Below are 18489 nucleotides of genomic sequence, written 5' to 3' on the forward strand. Positions count from 1 at the left end.
ATAGAAGCTATGAGAAGCTATTCCCTTGGGCAGAAGCGCATTTATTAATTCATTCAACAAACACTATATATGTTAGGCACCTGCTATATACTAGGCACTGTTCTGGGCACTGTGGATCACAGTTCCCAGTTCTTATGGAGTTTACACTTTAATGAAAGAAGGGCTGCTATGTATGGTCACACAGGTTGCACACTGCACAACTCTAGGAGAGTGGTATACCATGTACAAAGACTAAAATGTGAATAGCACTTCCTGAAATTGTGTGTCACAGCCCTGGGAGACAGAAAACAAAGACGTCAGATAATTTCAGAGAGGGACAACTGCTATGAATAAAATAGTATGGGGTATAAAACAGAAATTAATTAGGGTCATGAGATCACCTTCCTTCTTTGAGGTGATACTTGAGCTGAGATCAACACATACTTCCTCTTAGTGCATAGATGCAAATCCTTACAGACCCTATGTGCATGCACACCTGTGTACATTTTCCTCTTCATTAATGACTCCTGAATGAAATGATTTCTCCTTATAATGGCTCACAGTTGCCAAACTTAGTATAATGCACATTTATTATTTTAATAAAAAGAAATAAAGGTGTAGATTTCTTTTTAATGTCAAGGGAGATTTGAAAACATTTGGGGAAGATCTTCCTCCAAAGGGTTAAAATGATAAACTGTTGGTGCCTACATAGCCACATATTCCACTATCTGGAAAACGTGGGTAACTTGAAAAACTCATTCCCAGAGGGTTGAGTGTGTGTCCACGTAAGGAGAGGCAGGGATGGGTGTGTCCACGAGTGAGATGACAGGCACGCAGAGCCCCCCACACCCGGCTTTGGAGGCAGTGAGACACGGACCACAGGTTCTAGAACCGTGTGTTAACCAGGCATATCAGCCAGCTCAGAGATTAGGGATGGGACCACGGCCAGAGAACTGTCTTAGTCCCAGCAGCACAGAGGAAGCGCGAGACATAATAAAGGGAGTTGCAGGGCACTGAAAGTAGAAAATGCTGTTGAGTTTCCAGCACTTGGCTGCTCAGGGGAGCTCACCAGGTACAGCCTCACAGGCGGCTGTGTGCACCCTGGCGGCCCGCAGGGCCTCTGGCGCCCCCTGCCTGCCTTACTTGTCCACTCCCCGGGGCCAGCTCTCCCAGCCCAGCCTCCGCAAATTTGGGAAGTGCCTTGCCCTCTGTGCTAGGGGCCCGGCTCAGAGAGTGGAAGGGAGCCGACAGGGGGGCAGAAAAGTCCTGAGTGGCAGAGCTCTTGGCTCTGATATGTGTGAGCAGAAGTCAGATCACTGCCCACAGGCCGCTGCTACCCCAGTTCTGTGTCCCTACCCTCGCCAATCACTGGCTGCCACCGGGCACCCAGGTGGGCCCCTGTCACTTGAGTTTCCCCTACAGGAACCCAGAGCCATGTGGGAGGAAGGCAAGCTCCACCCAGGAGCAGAGAGCAGAGAATGGAGGCAGAGATGCCAATGAGTAGCCCTGGATACAAGGCCAGGGCAGCCCCACAGAACCACACCCCCCAGGTGGGGCTGCCGTCTGGGGAGGGGATATAATGCGGCTGTCCAGAGGGGGCCGGTGGAGTCGGCCAGGCCTGGACTGGCCTCCTGGCTCTTTCACTTCCCAGTTATGTGAACCCAGGCAAATCATTTACCTTTCTAGAGCCCGGTATTCCCGTCTGTGAAATGGAGATGTAGTTGTCGCCTCAGGGCTTTACTGAGAGGTTTCTATCAGGTAAAGCACTGAGCACCGGCTTGCTCTAGCGTGTGCTCATGGGTGTTGGCTAAAACAACAGGAACAGAGGGCCTGGGACAGGGCTGAGGCCCCGTCTGTTCCCCTGCCCTCGCTTTTCACTTAGTGGCCGGTACCACCCTCCCCTCCCTTGCCTGGAGTCGTGCTAGACCCCGCTCACGCCGCAGCCGCCCGGCCCTGCCCACTCCACCTCCTGAACATCCCTCATTCCCATCGCCTCGCTCAGCCCCGGCTCCACGGCTTCTCACGGGCTCACTGCGGGAGTTCTAGACTCCCCAGATGCACTCCGCCCTCTCCGCTGCACGCCACTCCCCATGTCTAGGCCACTGGGGATTCCATCACACTGGTTTGATGTCCTCAGCAGCAACCTTATTCCATATTTTCCTGTTCTCCTCTCTGTCTCCCCCAGGGGACAGTGAGCTCCTCGGATTTTCACCGGTGTGTCCCCAGTGCCTAGCACAGTGCTTGGGACAAAACAGGCTCAGAAAATGATGGCGGAGTGAATGAATGGATGGAGGCCCTGTGCCCTCCCCAGCCCCATCTCTGCTGCTACGTAAAACCAACACTTGGGACCTAGCACCTCGCCGCAAAGCCACGGAGGCATGAAGTGGTGGCCTGCTGGGGGTGGGGTGGGAATTGTGGAGTAGGGTGATGGGGCCAGGCTACAGAGGTCGGGGTGGCAGAGGAAGAAGAAATCTCGAGCAGGGGCTCCTTTGTGAAGAGCCTGGGCTGTCCTGGAAAGGATTCTTCACTTTATTCTGCAGGCAATGGGAGCTCATCGAAGGTTCCATACAGTTTGAAGACACGATTTGATTTCTGCCTCAGAAAGCTTGCTCTGGATTAGGGGGATGTGGAGAGACAGGAAAACCCGACAGGACATGCTCTGGTCCACCAGTTCCAGATGAGCGTGGAGGGTGGCAGGCCAGGTGGCGATGGTGTGGAGAGGGGAACCAGGGTCACGAGCAGGTTAAGGAGGTAGAATTAACAGGCCTTAACGACTGCTGACTTAGACTGAGGGGAAAAGAGAGAGGCAGAGGGCCTGGCAGACAGCAGTGTGATGGCAATGCCATTAGCCAGGACGCTGAATAGGGGAGGGAGGGCAGATTGGGCCAGGGACAGCGGGCCAGGTGGGAGGAAAGTGAGGGGCTGTGTTTTGAACATGGGTCCTCCACGTGAGGATGGCTGGCACCTGTTGCTGTGAGGGTGTGGCACCCAGGAGACAGCGCAGGGCTGGAGACACGGACGGGGCAAGTGCACAGTTCAGCCGTGGGAGGAGCCAGGGGCGGGACTAGACCGTGGGAGGGGAGTCCTCCCCCCTCCGTCCCCCCCCCCCCCGCCCCAGAGGACAAGGCCTGCATCAGAGCCCTGTGGACCATGCCAGTGGAGGAAGAGGAGAGAGAGGAGCAGAGAGGCAGGAAGGAGAGCGGAAGACCGGGGGTCATGGAAGGCGAGAGGGAAAGGACTCGGACGCCAGGGTAGCCATGCGGCCTGCAGAGACTTGGCAGGAAGGGAGGGGGCTTCATGGTGCATTGTGGGCAGCCAGGGGAAAAGGAAGCCTAAAAAGTGTTTTTTTGGTAATGATGGAGGAGACTTGAGTATACATAGTTGCCTATTAATTTATACCCTGCCTCTTTTCCAAACAATGAAGACAGTGAGGAAGACGGGATCATGTGTAGAGCTGGGAAAGAACACGTGTGTGGGGCCAGGCCCATGTCCTTCATGTCCCCTGAACCACAGGTCACTTCAAAGGAAGGCCTGCACCAAGAATGCTCCAGCATCAGGTACCATGCAAGAGTCCCAGCCACGATCAAAACAGGATAAAGTCAGAGCTCGGTGAGGTCAAGGTGGGGTCAGAGGGTGGGGTGGGGGTTGAGGATTGAGTCTTGAGCAATGGCTGAAGTAAGAAACATCCTGAAGTAAGATCAGAGCCAGCCACGGCTGTTCCTGTCTTAGCCACGTGGTATCCCTGCCTGCAGAGGCAGGTCCCCTCCCAAACATCCCCTGCCTGGGTTATCAGGCAGCAAAGGGCCTTTTTGGTTTGTGCAGGGTGACAGATGAGGCACATGCGGTACCACCCAGGCAGGCCCTTTCCTGGCTGTCCCACCATGTGTTCCGGCTTCTCCTTTGCTGTGTGGCCACCAGGGAGGAAGGAAGAGATAACTGCAGTGTTGCTACGCGCTGCAGATCTCGGGGGCATCCCTGTGGGCTCAGTTTCTGGGATTTGCTCATTGAGAAAGACTTTCATGCCCTACTTGTGGCTTAGGTTGCTATTAGGACCTCCACCCAGTGCCTCCAGGAATTGCAGTGGAGGTTTGGCTCTGCTCCTTACCCCTGTGGGACCTTGGGCAAGTTACTTAACCTCTCTGAACACCAGACTCCTCACCTGTAAAGTGGGGATAGTAGTAGCTCCAACTTCATGGTATCATTGTGAGGATTAAATAAGCCCCAGAATTTGCCTAGTACAGTGCTATTACACTATATAATTATAATAATAGCAGCTGATGCTTGTGTTGTACTTAATTTGTGCCAGGTGTCATTTTCAGTGCTTGACTTATATATCCACTTGTTTAGTTCTCATTGTAACTGTAAGGTAGGTCCCATTCTTATGCCCCTTACACAGATGAAGAAACTGAGGCTCAGAGACAGATCATACAGCTGGCAAGTGAAAGAAGCAGGTTTATGACCCCAGGTAGTCTAGCTTCAAGGTCTGTGTTCATAACCTCTGCGCTATTCTGCCTTTTTTATTAAAACAAGTGCTCAATAAGATGATAGTTATTTTTCTATTTTTAAAAATTATTTTTCCTTCACACACATATACACACTCCTGTACTCATCATCACACACACATCCATCTTTTTGTGAGCTTCCCAGCTGAGAACTTGCCTTCTGAGGCAATGGAAAGTCAGGTCCCTGGGATCATGCTGGGAGGGTCATCTCTGCAGAGCCTGTCCCCTGCAGGGAAATCAGGACAGTTGGGGCCAGGCTGCTGCAGCCCAAGGATGCCCACTCCCCCTATTGGGCCAACGAAGGGCATGAGCAGAAGCCAGAAGACAGAGAAGGCAGCAGAAGCCAAAGCCAGAGCCAGAGGCCTGGCTCTCGGTCAAGCCCATTGCAAGTATCAAGTAGTCCCTGGTGTCATATGAGGCCAGGCGGTGCAGCCTGGTCTCCACCATTGGGAACTGGGTTTCCTAGTTCCAGAGGGTGGATCAAGAAGAACCCAAGCCCTTCGTTACTCTGTGGTATGATTCAGGGGCAAAAGGCCTCAGTGCAGCCTCCTGGGGCAGTAGTAAGAGAAAGTGGATGTACACCCCTCCTCAGGGGCCTGGCCGAGTGGGCCTCTGGCCCTTCTTCTAACCTCTAGGGACAGGGAACTCACAGCCTCCTGGGGTGGCTGTGATCATCTCATTCATCAGCCCAGCACCACAATCCACCTGTCTGCAGCTCCTCCTGTCTGAGCCCACCTGGGCCCCTTGAAGCCTCTCAGGGCTCATGGGACCCTTATGCCTTTTACGTGCCTCCCTCCCAACCAGGTCTGGCCTGCACCAGCCAAGCCCCTGCCTCGCTCTCCCATCTCTCCAGACCACATTGGCCCAGTCACTCCTACAGCAACCAGACCTGGGACAGGAAGACACAGAGGCCTGAAGACCATGGTTTGTTGGAGTCAGCAAGAGCCAATTGGTAAATATTTAGGAATTTTGTAAGTCAGTTATTAAACTCTTAGTAGCTTAAAATCTGCCATGGTGGCTGGGCACGGTGGCTCACGCCTGTAATCTTAGCGCTCTGGGAGGCCGAGGAGGGAGGATCGCTCGAGGTCAGGAGTTCGAGACCAGCCTGAGCAAGAGACCCCATCTCTACTAAAAAAATAGAAAGAAATTATATGGACAGCTAAAAATATATATAGAAAAAAATTATCCGGGCATGGTGGCGCATGCCTGTAGTCCCAGCTACTTGGGAGGCTGAGGCAGAAGGCTGAGGCTGGGCCAGGCTTGCCTGTAATTATGGGCATGGTGTGTCCATGTTGGGGAGAGGTGGTTGGAGCCACCCCCACCCCTCAGGCATGCCTCTCAGAGGCTAAAGGGGAAAAGGGGTGCTCTCTTCATCCCCAAGAGGACAAGGAGTCTTCCCAGCATGACTGGAGCCACAGATATCTCTCTGGTAGACAGGGAGGTGGGGCTCTGGAGAGGGTGGTATTTCCCTTCTAGCCACTTTCTCAGTGCTTTGTGATTCAGAACCTACAGGAATGGGGACCCCTGAGACAAAGGGAGGAAGACGGTCTGCCTTGGAGGAAGCTGTGCTTAAGGTTGGTGCCCGGCCTGGGATTGGGATGCTGAGGGCAGGAACTGGACAGGAGGCCCCGGCCCTCTGTCCTCCTTCCCAGGGCCTATCAGCCTCCCCTGCCCCTCCACACCTGCAGACGCCTCTCCCCATGGTACCTTCTTTCTAGCCTGGGCCCTTGTGTCCCCCCGCCCCCATCCTCTTTGCTCACTCCTGGCCTGTCACAGGGCTTCCTTCCCTGCTCCTTGCACCTGCTCCTGCGCTGGCTCTGCGCACCTGCCTGGGCTGAGCCTGTGCCAGAAGCCCAGGTCCTCCAGGGGGCGACAGAGAGAGCACAGACTGAGCAGCCGGCAGAGCCCTGTTCTAAATTCATTTCTGTCCTTGACTGGGACAGGCCAGTGGCCCCTCTGGACCTCTGTTTCTACATTTGCTTATGAGGCAAGTGACTCACAGGCCTCTCCCTGTCAGGTGCACAGCTGAGCCGCTGCAGAGAATCTAGGGGGCAGGTGGGAAGGAATGTAGGAGGGTAAGCAGTGGCAAAGCCCGGCCAGGTGTGTGTGCCAGGGACAGCAAGGTGCTCTGGAAGCTGAGCTGGGCAGCCATAGCTCAGCTTCCCCACCCCTGGGACAGCAGACCAGTGGCTACAGCCTTGCCAGGAAGGCATGGTGGTGCCTGGTGGCCTGGGACCCTGGGACCCAGCCCTGGGCACTGGGATGTGAGAACCAGATGGTGCTCTGTGCCTGGAGGAGCCCAGCACCCCCGGGGCACCGAGTGCCCATGAATCGCCTCTCCCTCCTCTACCTCAGCTCTGTCTGACTTTAGGACTAATAGATTTGGGATTTGTCTTTGTAAAGGAATACAACCCCAGCCCACCCAGATGTCCGAATCCCGCATCCCCCTCCCCCCTCCCCGGGGAGGGCAGCAGTGTGAGTCCAGGGAGGGGCTGGCCCTGCCCAGGAGGCCTAGGAAGTCAAGGAGGCTGGAGGGCCCGGCTCTGGCCTCTGCCAAGCTGCACCAGGAGGCCCAGAGCGGTTTATTTGGATTTTTTAATTATCATTTTTTACTTTTTTCTCTTCATGAAAAAGTTTTAATATACACAGTAAATTAAGCCCAGAAAAAGGGAGGGGGGCACATTTCATCTTTAATCTATTTACTTCTGAATATTTAACATACAATTCTGGCACCAATCACCAAATTTAACTGGAAAATTACTCACTAATCTGTTTGCTTATTTGGAATAATTGGGTCGGCTGCCAGCGCGAGGATTTCCCCCCCTGTTTAATATCTCAGTTAGTAGTCCAATTTCAGCTTGGCGGCATAATTACTCTGACAGAGCTGTAGCCACGGGGCCTGTGAGTGGGGCTGCTTTTAAACCGTAAATTATGAAGGATTAGCATTTATGAATTTTAAATCAGGGCTGGGGTAGGAGACACTAAAGCTGCTTAACGCTGGGGAACAGCAGCCTCCACTCAGCAGCAGAAGCCGTAACCCTTCCGCTCCCAGGACGGGCCGAGGGACGTGGGCACCCGGGACACAGGGAGTGGTGACCCTGTGGGACATAGAGACCTACGAGTGTGGGACCCAAGGGACATGGGGAGTGAGGGGTACTGAAGCAATGATGAAACCCCCGGGGGTTAGAAAACCTGGGCTGATGTGGGCATGGAGTGGGGCTTCAGCTGCTCCCCTGGTCTGTGGGGTACAGTTTCCATCTGGTAAGCAACAGGGTTCAAATCCTCATTGCCTGAAGCTGGAAGTGATAACCAGGGAGTTGAGGAGGTCAATCCCTGCGGCCCCCAGCCCTCCACCCTCCAACAGGATGGGTCTCTGTTAGGAATCCCTATCTGGCCGTGAGCCAATCTGACCTGGCATCCTCTGCTCTGAGTGTGACTTCCTCATGTGCCCAGCTCTGCTGAGCTGTAGAAGGGCCATCAGTTCCTTCCTAGGTATGTCATCTGAGTTCTCACCTTCCTTCCCACTCTTCCTCCCTCTCCCCAACCCCCACCCCTCTCTGGCACCACAGTGGTGTGGATCTAGCTTTGAAACCAGACAGACCTGGTTTGGAACCTGGCTGTGTTCCTTATTAGCTGTGCACCCTGGGACAAGTTACTTAACCTTTCTGAGTCTTCATCCTAGTTCAGTTCAATGAAAATAGTAATTCCTACCCTGCAGGGCTACTGGGAGACTTTGTGAATTACAGGGGGTGCATGCTGGGAACAGTGCTTGGCACATGGCAGGTGATTATTGGGTCAGCTTCATAATCTTTGAGGTCTCCTCCAAACCTGAGTCAATGCCCTGTGTCCACTGCCCTCCCCCTGTCCCTCATTCCCTCAGCATTCTCAGAGCAGGGGAAACCTCAGCGTCTGGCCTCAAGACCCAACAGGCTCTCCAGGACTGGCTCCTCCCAGGAGAATCCTCTGTCCAGGGTCTGCCCCTCTGCCACTCAGCCTGGCCTAATGGGGGGCAGGGGGTGCCAAGGTTGGATCTCTGGCTTCTGCCAGACTCTGGGCACTGGTGGCCACTAGAGCACCTCCTGTGGCACCAGGCTGGCTGGGTTTGAACTCTCACTCTGTCATCCACTGGCTGGGAGTCCTTCAGCAGGTTATTTAGCCTCTCTGTGCCTCAGTTTCCTAATCTGAAAAATGGGAATAATAACAACAGTATCTCATCGTAGTGCCGATAAGAGGGTTAGTGAGTTAATCAATGTACAGTGTGCAGCAGCTGTGCTAGTTGTTATTATTTATTATCCTTCCAAGGGAGTGGCCCTGTCTGTGGGACCTGCCTGTTCTGAAGCTCCAGGTTGACTTTCCTGGGCTTGAGAGAGCTCCAGGTTGCTACAAAACAGGAAGAAAGGAGACAGGATCTGAGTGGGTGGGACATGGCCTCCTGGAACCCTGCTGAGGACCAACTGGGACCTCATGATGCTGTGTGAGATGCAGCAAGCCCTGCTGAAGCCAGACCTCCATCTGTCCCATATGCTGGCCATGGGGCCTTCCCATGACCTGCAGCTCTGGCAAGGGGCTTCTCTCTCCCTGGTGGAGCAGATCCCCGGGTCCAGGCCAGCTGTGGGGGCAGCAGAGGCTGGAGGGGCGGGAGAGAGAGCACAGGGGTGCCTCAGCCCAGAGAGGCCTCTGCGTGTGCCAGCCTCCTTCCCAAGTTGGCCCAAATCTCTGCCCTCCAGGGTTCCCAGGCCTGAGCTAGGGCAGGGCAGTGGGTGGCCAGGGAGGGAAGGGTGGGGGCCAGTCTGGGAGCCCGGCGTGAGGACGAGCAGCTGGGCCGGTGCTGGGCCTGGATGCCTGTCCCCTGGCCTCGCCCTTCCTGCTGCCCGGGACTGTCATGTGCACAGAGCCACAGGCTGCCACTGCCTTAACGCAAGTCCTCTGGCCATCACTTCCCCTTCTGGGCCTCACAGTGCATATCTGACAGAAGCGCAGGAGGGGCTGGCCCTGCCTATGGGTCTACAATTCAGGTTGGCAGCCTGCTAGCTCAGCAGAGTGGACACAGCACGTCACCTGCTCTCTGTAGAGGGGGTCCCATAGGCCTGTTCACAGGACCAGGCTGAGTGAAGTTTGGCTTCATGTGACATACCGGATGGATCTGGCTGCCCAATGTCATCCATGACCGTAGGCTTAATGACAGATCAAGCCCAGCCTGAGCTCCCCCAGCGCCGGCTGGCAGTCAGAGTCCCGGGGAAATATCGCAGCTACCCAGGGCGCCAGGGGCCCTCACACACGGTATTAATGTGCTTTATAAAAATGGCCTGCATGATAATTTTGCTCCAGTAAATAAATCCTTAAGTATCCCCCTCTCATCTCCACCGGCACCCCACACCATCACCCCAGGTCATCTGGCCCTTACGGACCACGATCGGAACGGAGTGAAAGGAGAAGGAGGCATGTGCCGCGGCCGCCGCGTGCCTGCACGTCCACGCAGAGGAGGGCGTGTTCCCAGGGGCCTCACAAGATTTCTGGCGCTGCTGGTCTTCGACCACGCTAGGATGCTTGATGGATGGGAAGTGCCTGGTTTGTCGAGTCCTTGCTGGGCTTTGTGATAACTCATTATATTTCTTTCTTTACAAATTGCCCCATTAGCACTCCTGAATTGAACGGAATCATAAAGCCAGGAGCATCCCAGCCTGGGCCGAGCTGGGGCCATGAATTACCTGTGGAGCAAAGGCCTGCATTTTGGGGAGGAGGTTGGGGGCAGCTGGCTGGAGCGGGCCCTAAATTCTGCAAGGGAAATGGGTTTGTTTTCTTTAAACTCAAGAGAATAAAAGACGTCTAACCAAGTCCCGCTGGATTTAAATAGCAAGATTTACCTCGCTGCTCATTGGCTTTCAAGGTGGGGGCTCTGATCCCTATTTGAGGGGTTAAACTCTAACCCCATTAAGCCATTTATGGAAAGCTGACCACCAGCGAGGGAGGCGGCCCCTCTTCCTGCAGCCTCCCTAAACCCCACAGATTCTGAAATTGGTTGTCACTCTCAGTCAGAGGATTCTAAACAAGTAGGCGCTAATCCCCTCTGTTAAGGAGATACTTATTTTGTCTGAAAAACTTCAAAGAGCCCATGACAGACACTCAAAATCAAAATTAGCATTCCAATGAGGATTTAAAAAATAATAATTCTTACAGTTCTGCCGAAGAGAGGAGGAGAGGTGAAGTGACTGGCCCGGAGGCTGGGGGAGGGAGGTGAGGACAGCATGCCTTTCATCTGCCCTCCCCAGGAGCTCGGGGGATCTGCCCCTGCCGGCTGAGATATGTGGAACCCCCTCTCCACCAAGGCGCGAAGGCTGGTCCACAGCCTGGACCCTCCAAGGTGGGCAGGAAGTGGCCGCTGCCCCCAGAGGATTGTGAGAGGAGGAGTCCAGGGCTTAGAGAGGACAGTGGTACCCCAGGCATCTGTAACCCAGCTGCAGCCGGAGCCAGGAGTCTGCGCCTGCACGGCAGGGCCTCCGCTCTGCGGTCTGAAGGCTGAAATGGTGCTCTCTGCTCGCAGGGATTGCAGGAGTGCAGGGACACTGACAGGTGTCCCGGGGCAGGCAGGTGGCAGAGGTGGAGCCGGGTGCCTTGCCAACACCCCTGCCCACGTCACAGCTGCGTGTGGGAGCCGCTGCAGGACAGGGTTCTGATACTGCTCTCGAGTTTCAGCAGCTTCTCGCCCAGAACCTGGTGAGACTCCCCCCACCCTCCAGGCCTGCCCTGTCCCTCTGCCTCACCCCACAACTGAGCACACCCCAGGAGGCCTCTCTCACCAGCATCATCTTGGCATTTTCAGCTCTCAAGGGACCCTGCTGCTCCAGATCCCCAGCCTCCAAGGCCAGGAGGAGCCACCATCTCCCGATAGGGAGCTCCTCCCTCCCAGTTTCTGGAGCCCCTTCCTTGCTGGAGTCGCTCAGGTGCCTGCAGGCCTCCCTGGGCCCCTGTGGCTCCTGGGCCAGCTCCCCCATGTGCTCTATTGGCTCCTGCCTGGGCTGCCTCCCGGAGGCAGGACCTATCAGTAGGCACAAGACTCCCTCCTGCCTCCCTTGGCCAGGCTACCCTAAGCTTATTTAGCGTCACCCCTGCAGGGAGGACCTCACACCTCAGAGACTGCCAGCGCAGGGACCATGGAAGTTCCCAGGACCCTCGGTCTGCCCCTTGTTCCCCCAGCACACACTGCTTTTCTGCATCACTCCCAAGATCTATCCTTCCCTCTCATCTGCCTGGTCCCCCACCAGCCCCTCTGCCCCGTCCAAGGCTAATAGGAACCAGATTCTGTCCATGCACTCACACCCTCCTCCAGTGTGTGGACCTGCTCTGCGCCTGGCCCTGTGCTAGGCACACGAGCACACGCCTTGCTTTTGGGATGCCTCTAGACACAGCAGGAGTGCTGGGCCTTTGACAAAGGAGCAGAGAACTCCATGGGGCGGGGACATCCCTGAGCAGGTGCCAGTGAGCTGGGTCTCAGGGCTCAGGAGGAAGTCACCAGGTGGGCAAAGGAGCAAAGGGTCTTGCTGTTGGAGAGAGCAGCCTGCAGATGCAGGGAGGCCAGGAGAGCCTGGGGCTGAGGGAGGACCCAAACCCACACCCTCAGCCCAGACAACTCTGGCACCCCTTCCTGATCCCTAGCTGAGGTCCCCAGGCCCTTTAGGGAGACCAGGCTGTCCTGGTTACCTGTTGTGGTAACAGTGTTGGACAGCACATGAACTTCAGAAGGGGAAAGAAGAGCTAGAAGGATCCCTCCTCTGCTCACCAGCGACACCCCGGTCACCAAAGAGAGAGACCCCTTGAAGGCACTACCTCCCCAGGACCAGGGCCATGGGCTCCTGGCACTAGGAAAGGCAGGAGATTTCCAAAGGTCCAGCTTTTGGCATTAACCATTCTCGAGGCAGATCTGGTCTCTCCTGAATGCCAGTGTCATCCCTGTATAAACGGCTCTGTTCAAAGCACTTGCACACCCACCGTCTCATGTCATAGGTGCCTGGAACATTCACACTCAGAGACCATGGAGAGCAGCATTGTTCAATAGAAATATATTGCAAGCTACACATATGACTTTCAAGTTTCCAGTAATCACATTAAAAAGATTAAGCTAATTTTAATAATATTTTTATTTAACCCAATATCATTGGGTTATTACTGGGTTTATAAAACACAAAACATTATCATTTCAACATGTAATCAACATAAAAATTATAAATGAGATATTTTATATATTTTTTTCATAACAAGTCTTAGAAATCTAGCATGTATGTTACACTCACAGCACACCCAGTTCCCACTAGCCACGTTTCAGGCTCCTGTGGCTGCATGTGGCTGGCGGCTACTGTACGGGACGGCACAGATACACACACACACACACACACACACACACACACTGGGTCTACAGAGGAGGACTCTGGGAAGGAAGGGAATGGGTCAAATGCAAACCAGGCTCTGGGCTGAAGTCCCCTGATGCCAGCTCCCAGCCCTCCCACAGCCCTGCTGGACCCTGAGGTGGCACCGGGCCCTGAGGAGGAAGAGCCCTGGGCTGGAGCTGGAGGTTGGCATCACGTGCTGAGCCTGCTGCTCACCTGGCCTCTCCTGACCTTGGGCAGACCGGGGACCACAGTGAACACAAGGCCTCCACCCGGCCCGGCCCTCCTGTGGAAGAAGGTCCAGTGAAGACATTTATAGCACCTGCTGTGTGCCAGGCACTGTGTTGTGTCTGGGGGCAGAGTGCCCACCCTGGAGGAACCTGCAGTCGGGATAGGTCGATGACAGCACAGCGTGATAAGGCCTTCCGTGGAGAAGGCATAGGGCACTGTGGGGGCATTGAGGACAGGGTATTTGTCATTCGTAGAGAGATAGGAAAGGTGATGCTTGAGCTGGGTCTGTGAACAAAGACAGAAAAATCTGCCCAGGGGCCTCTTTCTGCAGCTGGGACCCACACAGCTTCCTAAAACCCCAGGCCCCAGCTGTTCCTGTCAGGGTCAACAGCCCAGGTGAGGAAAGCCCACTCAGGCGGCACAAAGAGGGTGGCCCAGCCCTGCCCACAGTCCTGCTAGGCAGCCAAAGCCCTGCTTCCTAGAGATGGCTGGCACTGTGGCCTCCTCAGCAGAGCCTCAGGGGACTAAGACTCGGCCCTTCCCCTTTCCCTGCAGGTATTCCCGATTTCTTTGGCAGAAATTCCTGGTATAAGGGCCCAGCTTGGGCGGGAGGGCGTCCTGAGTCCTGCCTGCCACAGCCTGAGGTAGGAGCCGGCCTGCCTCCTGGGCCGAGGTTGTGCGGAGGGCTGTGGGCCTCTGCAGGCAGGGCCTAGCTGCCTCTTGCCCACACCGGGCCACCAAGCCCCGAGGCCGGTAATGAGCCTTTCCTGCACCGCGTGGCTCAGAGGAGGCCTCCCGGCAGCCTGGCCTTGTTCTCATTGTCCCGCTCCAGCCCAAATGCACCAGGCCCAGGCCTCAATCGCGATCAATGGGCCGAGGATGTGCTGACGAGGCACTTTCATCTTTTCTCAGGGCCGGTGTTTGAACTTCTCTGAGCAAGCGGCCTTCCCAAACGGGCTTGTTTTCTAAGAAGGCGGCCAATCTCCTTTTCCCTTGCTTCCTAAGCAGGCTGATCCTGAGAGTTATTGAGGCACAAGAAAGGAGATGTTCAAAGGCAAATCTAAATTACCGTCCTCTTCAAACTGGGGAAAAGTCTTATTAAGTCGCCTGCGTGTGAATCCCGGCCTATTTCTGTCTGCAGACCTTTCTTCCTTTGTGCCACATAAATGGACACATCTTATTGATTTTCTTTCAACCTGGATCACCTCCACGGCTGTGAACATGGACAGGCAAATCCCGCTCCTTCCTTCCCTGTGGGGCTGAGGAAGGACACGGTGGCAGCAGAGGGGCCCAGCCTACTGGGGGCTGCCATGCCCTCCTCCCCACCCGCTTCCCACCGTGCCTGCGTCCCACTGCACTCAGCACTCTGCCTGCTTAGGCACCGTGGGGTCACAGGGCCACAAGGCAGCGTGCAGCACGGAGCCTGGCAGAGCGAGCCAGAAGGCGATGCCTGGGACTGTCCCCTCAGCCTGTTCTCTCACTTCCTGTGCCTCCTGCCCTCTCTTCCTCTGTGACTCCCCCAGCCCTTCCTTCATCACTTTGCTCACTCCCTCCCAGCCCTGACCTCCTTGCTGACTACGCCACAGCCACTCCCACCCAGGGACTTAGCGTTTGTCCTCCCACGCACCAAGCTCTTCCCGAAGACATCTTCCAGGCTCAGTCCCTCACTTCCGTCAAGTCTCCACTCAAATGCCAACTTCTTGGTGAAACTGTCTTGAGCCTCCTCATTTAAAATTGCAGCCCCTCCCCCTGCACTCCCACCCTCCTCCCCCACTTCATTTTTCTGCACAGCACTTACAACCGACATATTGTATACTTTACTTGCTTGGGTTGGTTGTCTGTCTCCCCTCACTAGAATCTAAACTTCGTCAGCAGGGATTTTTGCCCATTTTGTTCACTGCAGTGGCACCAGTACTTAGAATAGCATTTAGTTTACAGAGGTGCTCAATAAATGCATGAAGGACCATCAAGGTGCATGGCAGGCCATAGGGGACCCAGCCAGGGCCAGCATGAAGGACCATGGCAGGCCATAGGGGGCCCAGCCAGGGCCAGCATGAAGGACCATGAAGGTGCATGGCAGGCCATAGGGGGCCCAGCCAGGGAGAGCACCCCTCTTCTGCAATGCAGGCACCAGCCTCCAGAGGGTGCCACACAGGGTGCCCACAGTGGGGTCTTTGCCTGGTCATCATTTCTACTCCAGGTTACCTCAGGCTCCCAGGAAAAGGGTCCAGACCCTTCCCTAGGCCTGTGGGTTGGCCTGGACACTGCCTGCCCTCAGAACAGATAGCTTCTAGGTCCAGGACAATGTCTCTGTCCCATGAGTCTCCTACCAGGGTGTTTCACCCATCGGACCCAGGTGGCCAGGATGGTGCCGCATACATGCTCTGGGCCCTCAGCTCCACAACCCACTCCCAGAGGATGGAGCCTCTTGTGGGGACCCCAGGGCTGCCACTCACCTCCCCTGCTACACCCTAGGCTGGGCAAGTGAGTATAATAATTACTGTATCAATCCCTGGCTGGACAAAGGGATTCCTAGCTCCCTACTTGCTCCCTGGGTGACTCTCTATCTCCTGACCTCGGTTTCCCCATCTGCAACATGGAAGGGGTGACCCAGATAATTGGGGACTCCTTCTTTTGTTCGCCTGACAGGCAATGGCCTTTTTATGTATCCATCGGTCTTGCTTGCTGAGTCATCTTTGAGGGCCAGAACTCTGTCTGATTTTTCCCCTTGTCCGGCCCAGGGCCTGGCTGAGAATAAGTTCTCAGTGCCAATTATGACTGAACGGACGAATTAAGGAAGGAGCAGGCCGCCGTGTGCAGGCCCATAAACGCGCAGCCCTCTAGCCCCATCATGGCGCGCTGGTCCCAGCCCCCAAACCCCAGCATCTGCTTGCCGGGGAGAAGCAGACAGACAGATGGAAGCAAGCGACGCCTGGGAATTCTTTGGGGGAAAGCAGCTCATTTCCAAACGGGAGGCTATAGGCTGTGGGAAGACAAAAAAAATTTCTCAAAATTAAACCAAAGGAGGGGTTTGGGGAGCGATGGGGCTCCGAGGGATTTATTAATGCACGCCTCCGAGTGATTCTTCCTCCTGCAATCCAGGCGCTGGGTTAGCACCGACTTCCAAATTATATTTAATTGGACAATTATTCAAACTGAAAAACCTGCACAGGAAACGAAGGCGGTCCTTAATAAACACCTTGTCTCCTCAGCCCCAAACAGGCAAGTCGTTTACTGACCCAAGAGGCACAATTTTGTCTTTGGTAAATTTATTTTGAAGTAATTGCCGACTCCGGGAGTAACCATTTTTCAAAGGGAAACTTGGCTCTAGCCAGCAGAATAATAAATTGTTCCCTGACCCGTGTGAAGCCTAATCCCATTAGAAAGATGTGCGCTTAGAGGGTGGAGGGCGGCGCGCGCAGGAGAGAGATGGCCCTGCACACCGCAGAGTCGCCGGATTGGTGACCCTGAGGAACCTCCTGGGCTGTCCGGGGCACAGCCAAGGGACCAACCCAGACTTTCGCTACAGGAGGCGCTGCAGGGGCTGGGGCAGGGGCGGGGAGAGAGGGCTAATGCTTCCCCAGCCACCCCGGACGCCTGGAGCCCAGCCTCTCTCGGGTCTCCTCCCCGACCCCGCCCCTCCGCCAGGTTAGTCCTCATTTCCGCTCTCCCAGGTCCCGCCTGGCCCCTGACCCCACCGCCACCTTCTCGCTGGCTCTGGTGAGGTCGCGCGGAACCCGGCCGCACAGGGCCGGCGCGCCTTTTGCGCGGGAGGCGCACCGCGCAGCCAGCACCTTGTTGAGCAGCTGAGGGCCTTGGGGAACCTGCTTTAATGAATAGAAGTGCGTTTATAAATAGCATATCCATATGCAAATGAGCACCTCCAACGGCCTGGAAACAGGCTGGTCTCTGATTGCTTCCATTTAAGCAAATACAGTTTATAAAAGCTGGGGTCTTTTTTTTAGGAGAGCAATGAAGGGGCTTCCCTTGATTTACAAAGAGATCCCAACGTGGTTTCTTCCCACACCACTCTCATGGTTTCCCTGAAACGTTCTTTGTTTTTGCTCCTGGGCTCCCAGATCGCTTCCCCAACTGCCCAGAGTCACATCCCTGAATTCCTTCAGGATTCCAAATAACTGTGACCTCGCCTGTTTAATGGGAGAAGAAAGGCAGGTGGGCAATATTCCCTCCATGTCCTGCTCCTACCTAGAAACAAGGGCAACAGCAGGAAGCGCCTAGAGAAGACCAGAGCCAAGGAACTGGTGTCCAGGGAGGGCTGTGTTGGCCAGGGGTCAGGACGGCAGGTCCTGAAGTCAAACCCAACTGTAGTCCTTGGCCTTCCTTTAGCCAACTGTGGTACTTTCAAAAGGCACACCTTTTGAAAACAATGATAATAGAGCCTAAATTGTTACGTCGTTGTGATGATGACAGCTAACCTTTTTTTTGAACACTTGCTATATGCCAACGACTATTCTAAACACTTCACATCCACTCACTCATTTAACCTGCACTGCAAGTCTCCAAGGTAGGTATTATTTCCCCATTTCACAAATGCGGAAAGTGAGACACAGAGAGGTTAAGTTACTTGGCCAAGAGCACACAGCTAGGAGGTACCCTTTAATGGATATAATAGGCCTGGCACACCATGAGCACTTTATAAATATTATTATGGTTATAATTAAGACCTGACCTTCCCTGTGTCAGTCCAAAGAGCAGAAGGAGGGTGGGCATTGTGTGGTCAAGAGAGCAAGTTGTCCCTGTGGAAAGCATTATGGAGGTATCTTAAACAGATTCAAGTAGACCTGCCATTTGACCCAGCAATCCCATTACTGGGCATATACCCAAAGGAAAAAAGGTCATTCTGTAACAAAGACACATGTACCCAAATGTTTATAGCAGCACAATTCACAATAGCAAAGATGTGGAAACAACCCAAATGCCCATCAATACATGATTGGATTAGTAAACTGTGGTATATGTATACCATGGAATATTACTCAGCTATAAGGAATGATGAAGATACGACATCTCTATGGTTCTCCTGGAGAGAGTTGGAACCCATTATATTAAGTGAAGTATCCCAAGAATGGAAAAACATGCATCACATGTACTCACCAGAAAATTGGTTTCCCTGATCATCACCTAAATACAAATCTGGGAACGACACCAATTGGATGTCAGACTGAGGTGGGGGGTGGGGGAGGGGATGGGGGTATGCCTACCAATGAGTGCATTGCGCACCGTTTGGGGAGTGGTAACACTTGAAGGTGCTGACTTGGGAAAGGGGGGGTGGGGAAAAAATATGAAACTATTGTTTTTAACTTGCACTGTTCACTTAATAATTTATCATGAATTAAAAAAAAAAAAGAACAGCAAAAAAAAAAAAAAAGAGAGAG

At 54.4% G+C, this 18489-nt stretch overlaps 1 protein-coding gene across 1 annotated transcript in view; it reads right to left on the reverse strand.

Moving 5' to 3' along the window:
* LMO1 (LIM domain only 1) overlaps nucleotides 1–9646 on the reverse strand; it is a 91828-nt gene extending 82182 nt beyond the window's left edge. Inside the window, 2 exon segments of the mRNA XM_069470558.1 lie at nucleotides 9030–9108; nucleotides 9616–9646. Of these exon segments, the coding sequence (XP_069326659.1) occupies nucleotides 9030–9108; nucleotides 9616–9646 (110 nt within the window).
* Nucleotides 9647–18489: the final 8843 nt, after the last annotated feature.

Source organism: Eulemur rufifrons, chromosome 6, assembly GCF_041146395.1.
Source record: "Eulemur rufifrons isolate Redbay chromosome 6, OSU_ERuf_1, whole genome shotgun sequence".
NCBI lineage: Eukaryota > Metazoa > Chordata > Mammalia > Primates > Lemuridae > Eulemur > Eulemur rufifrons.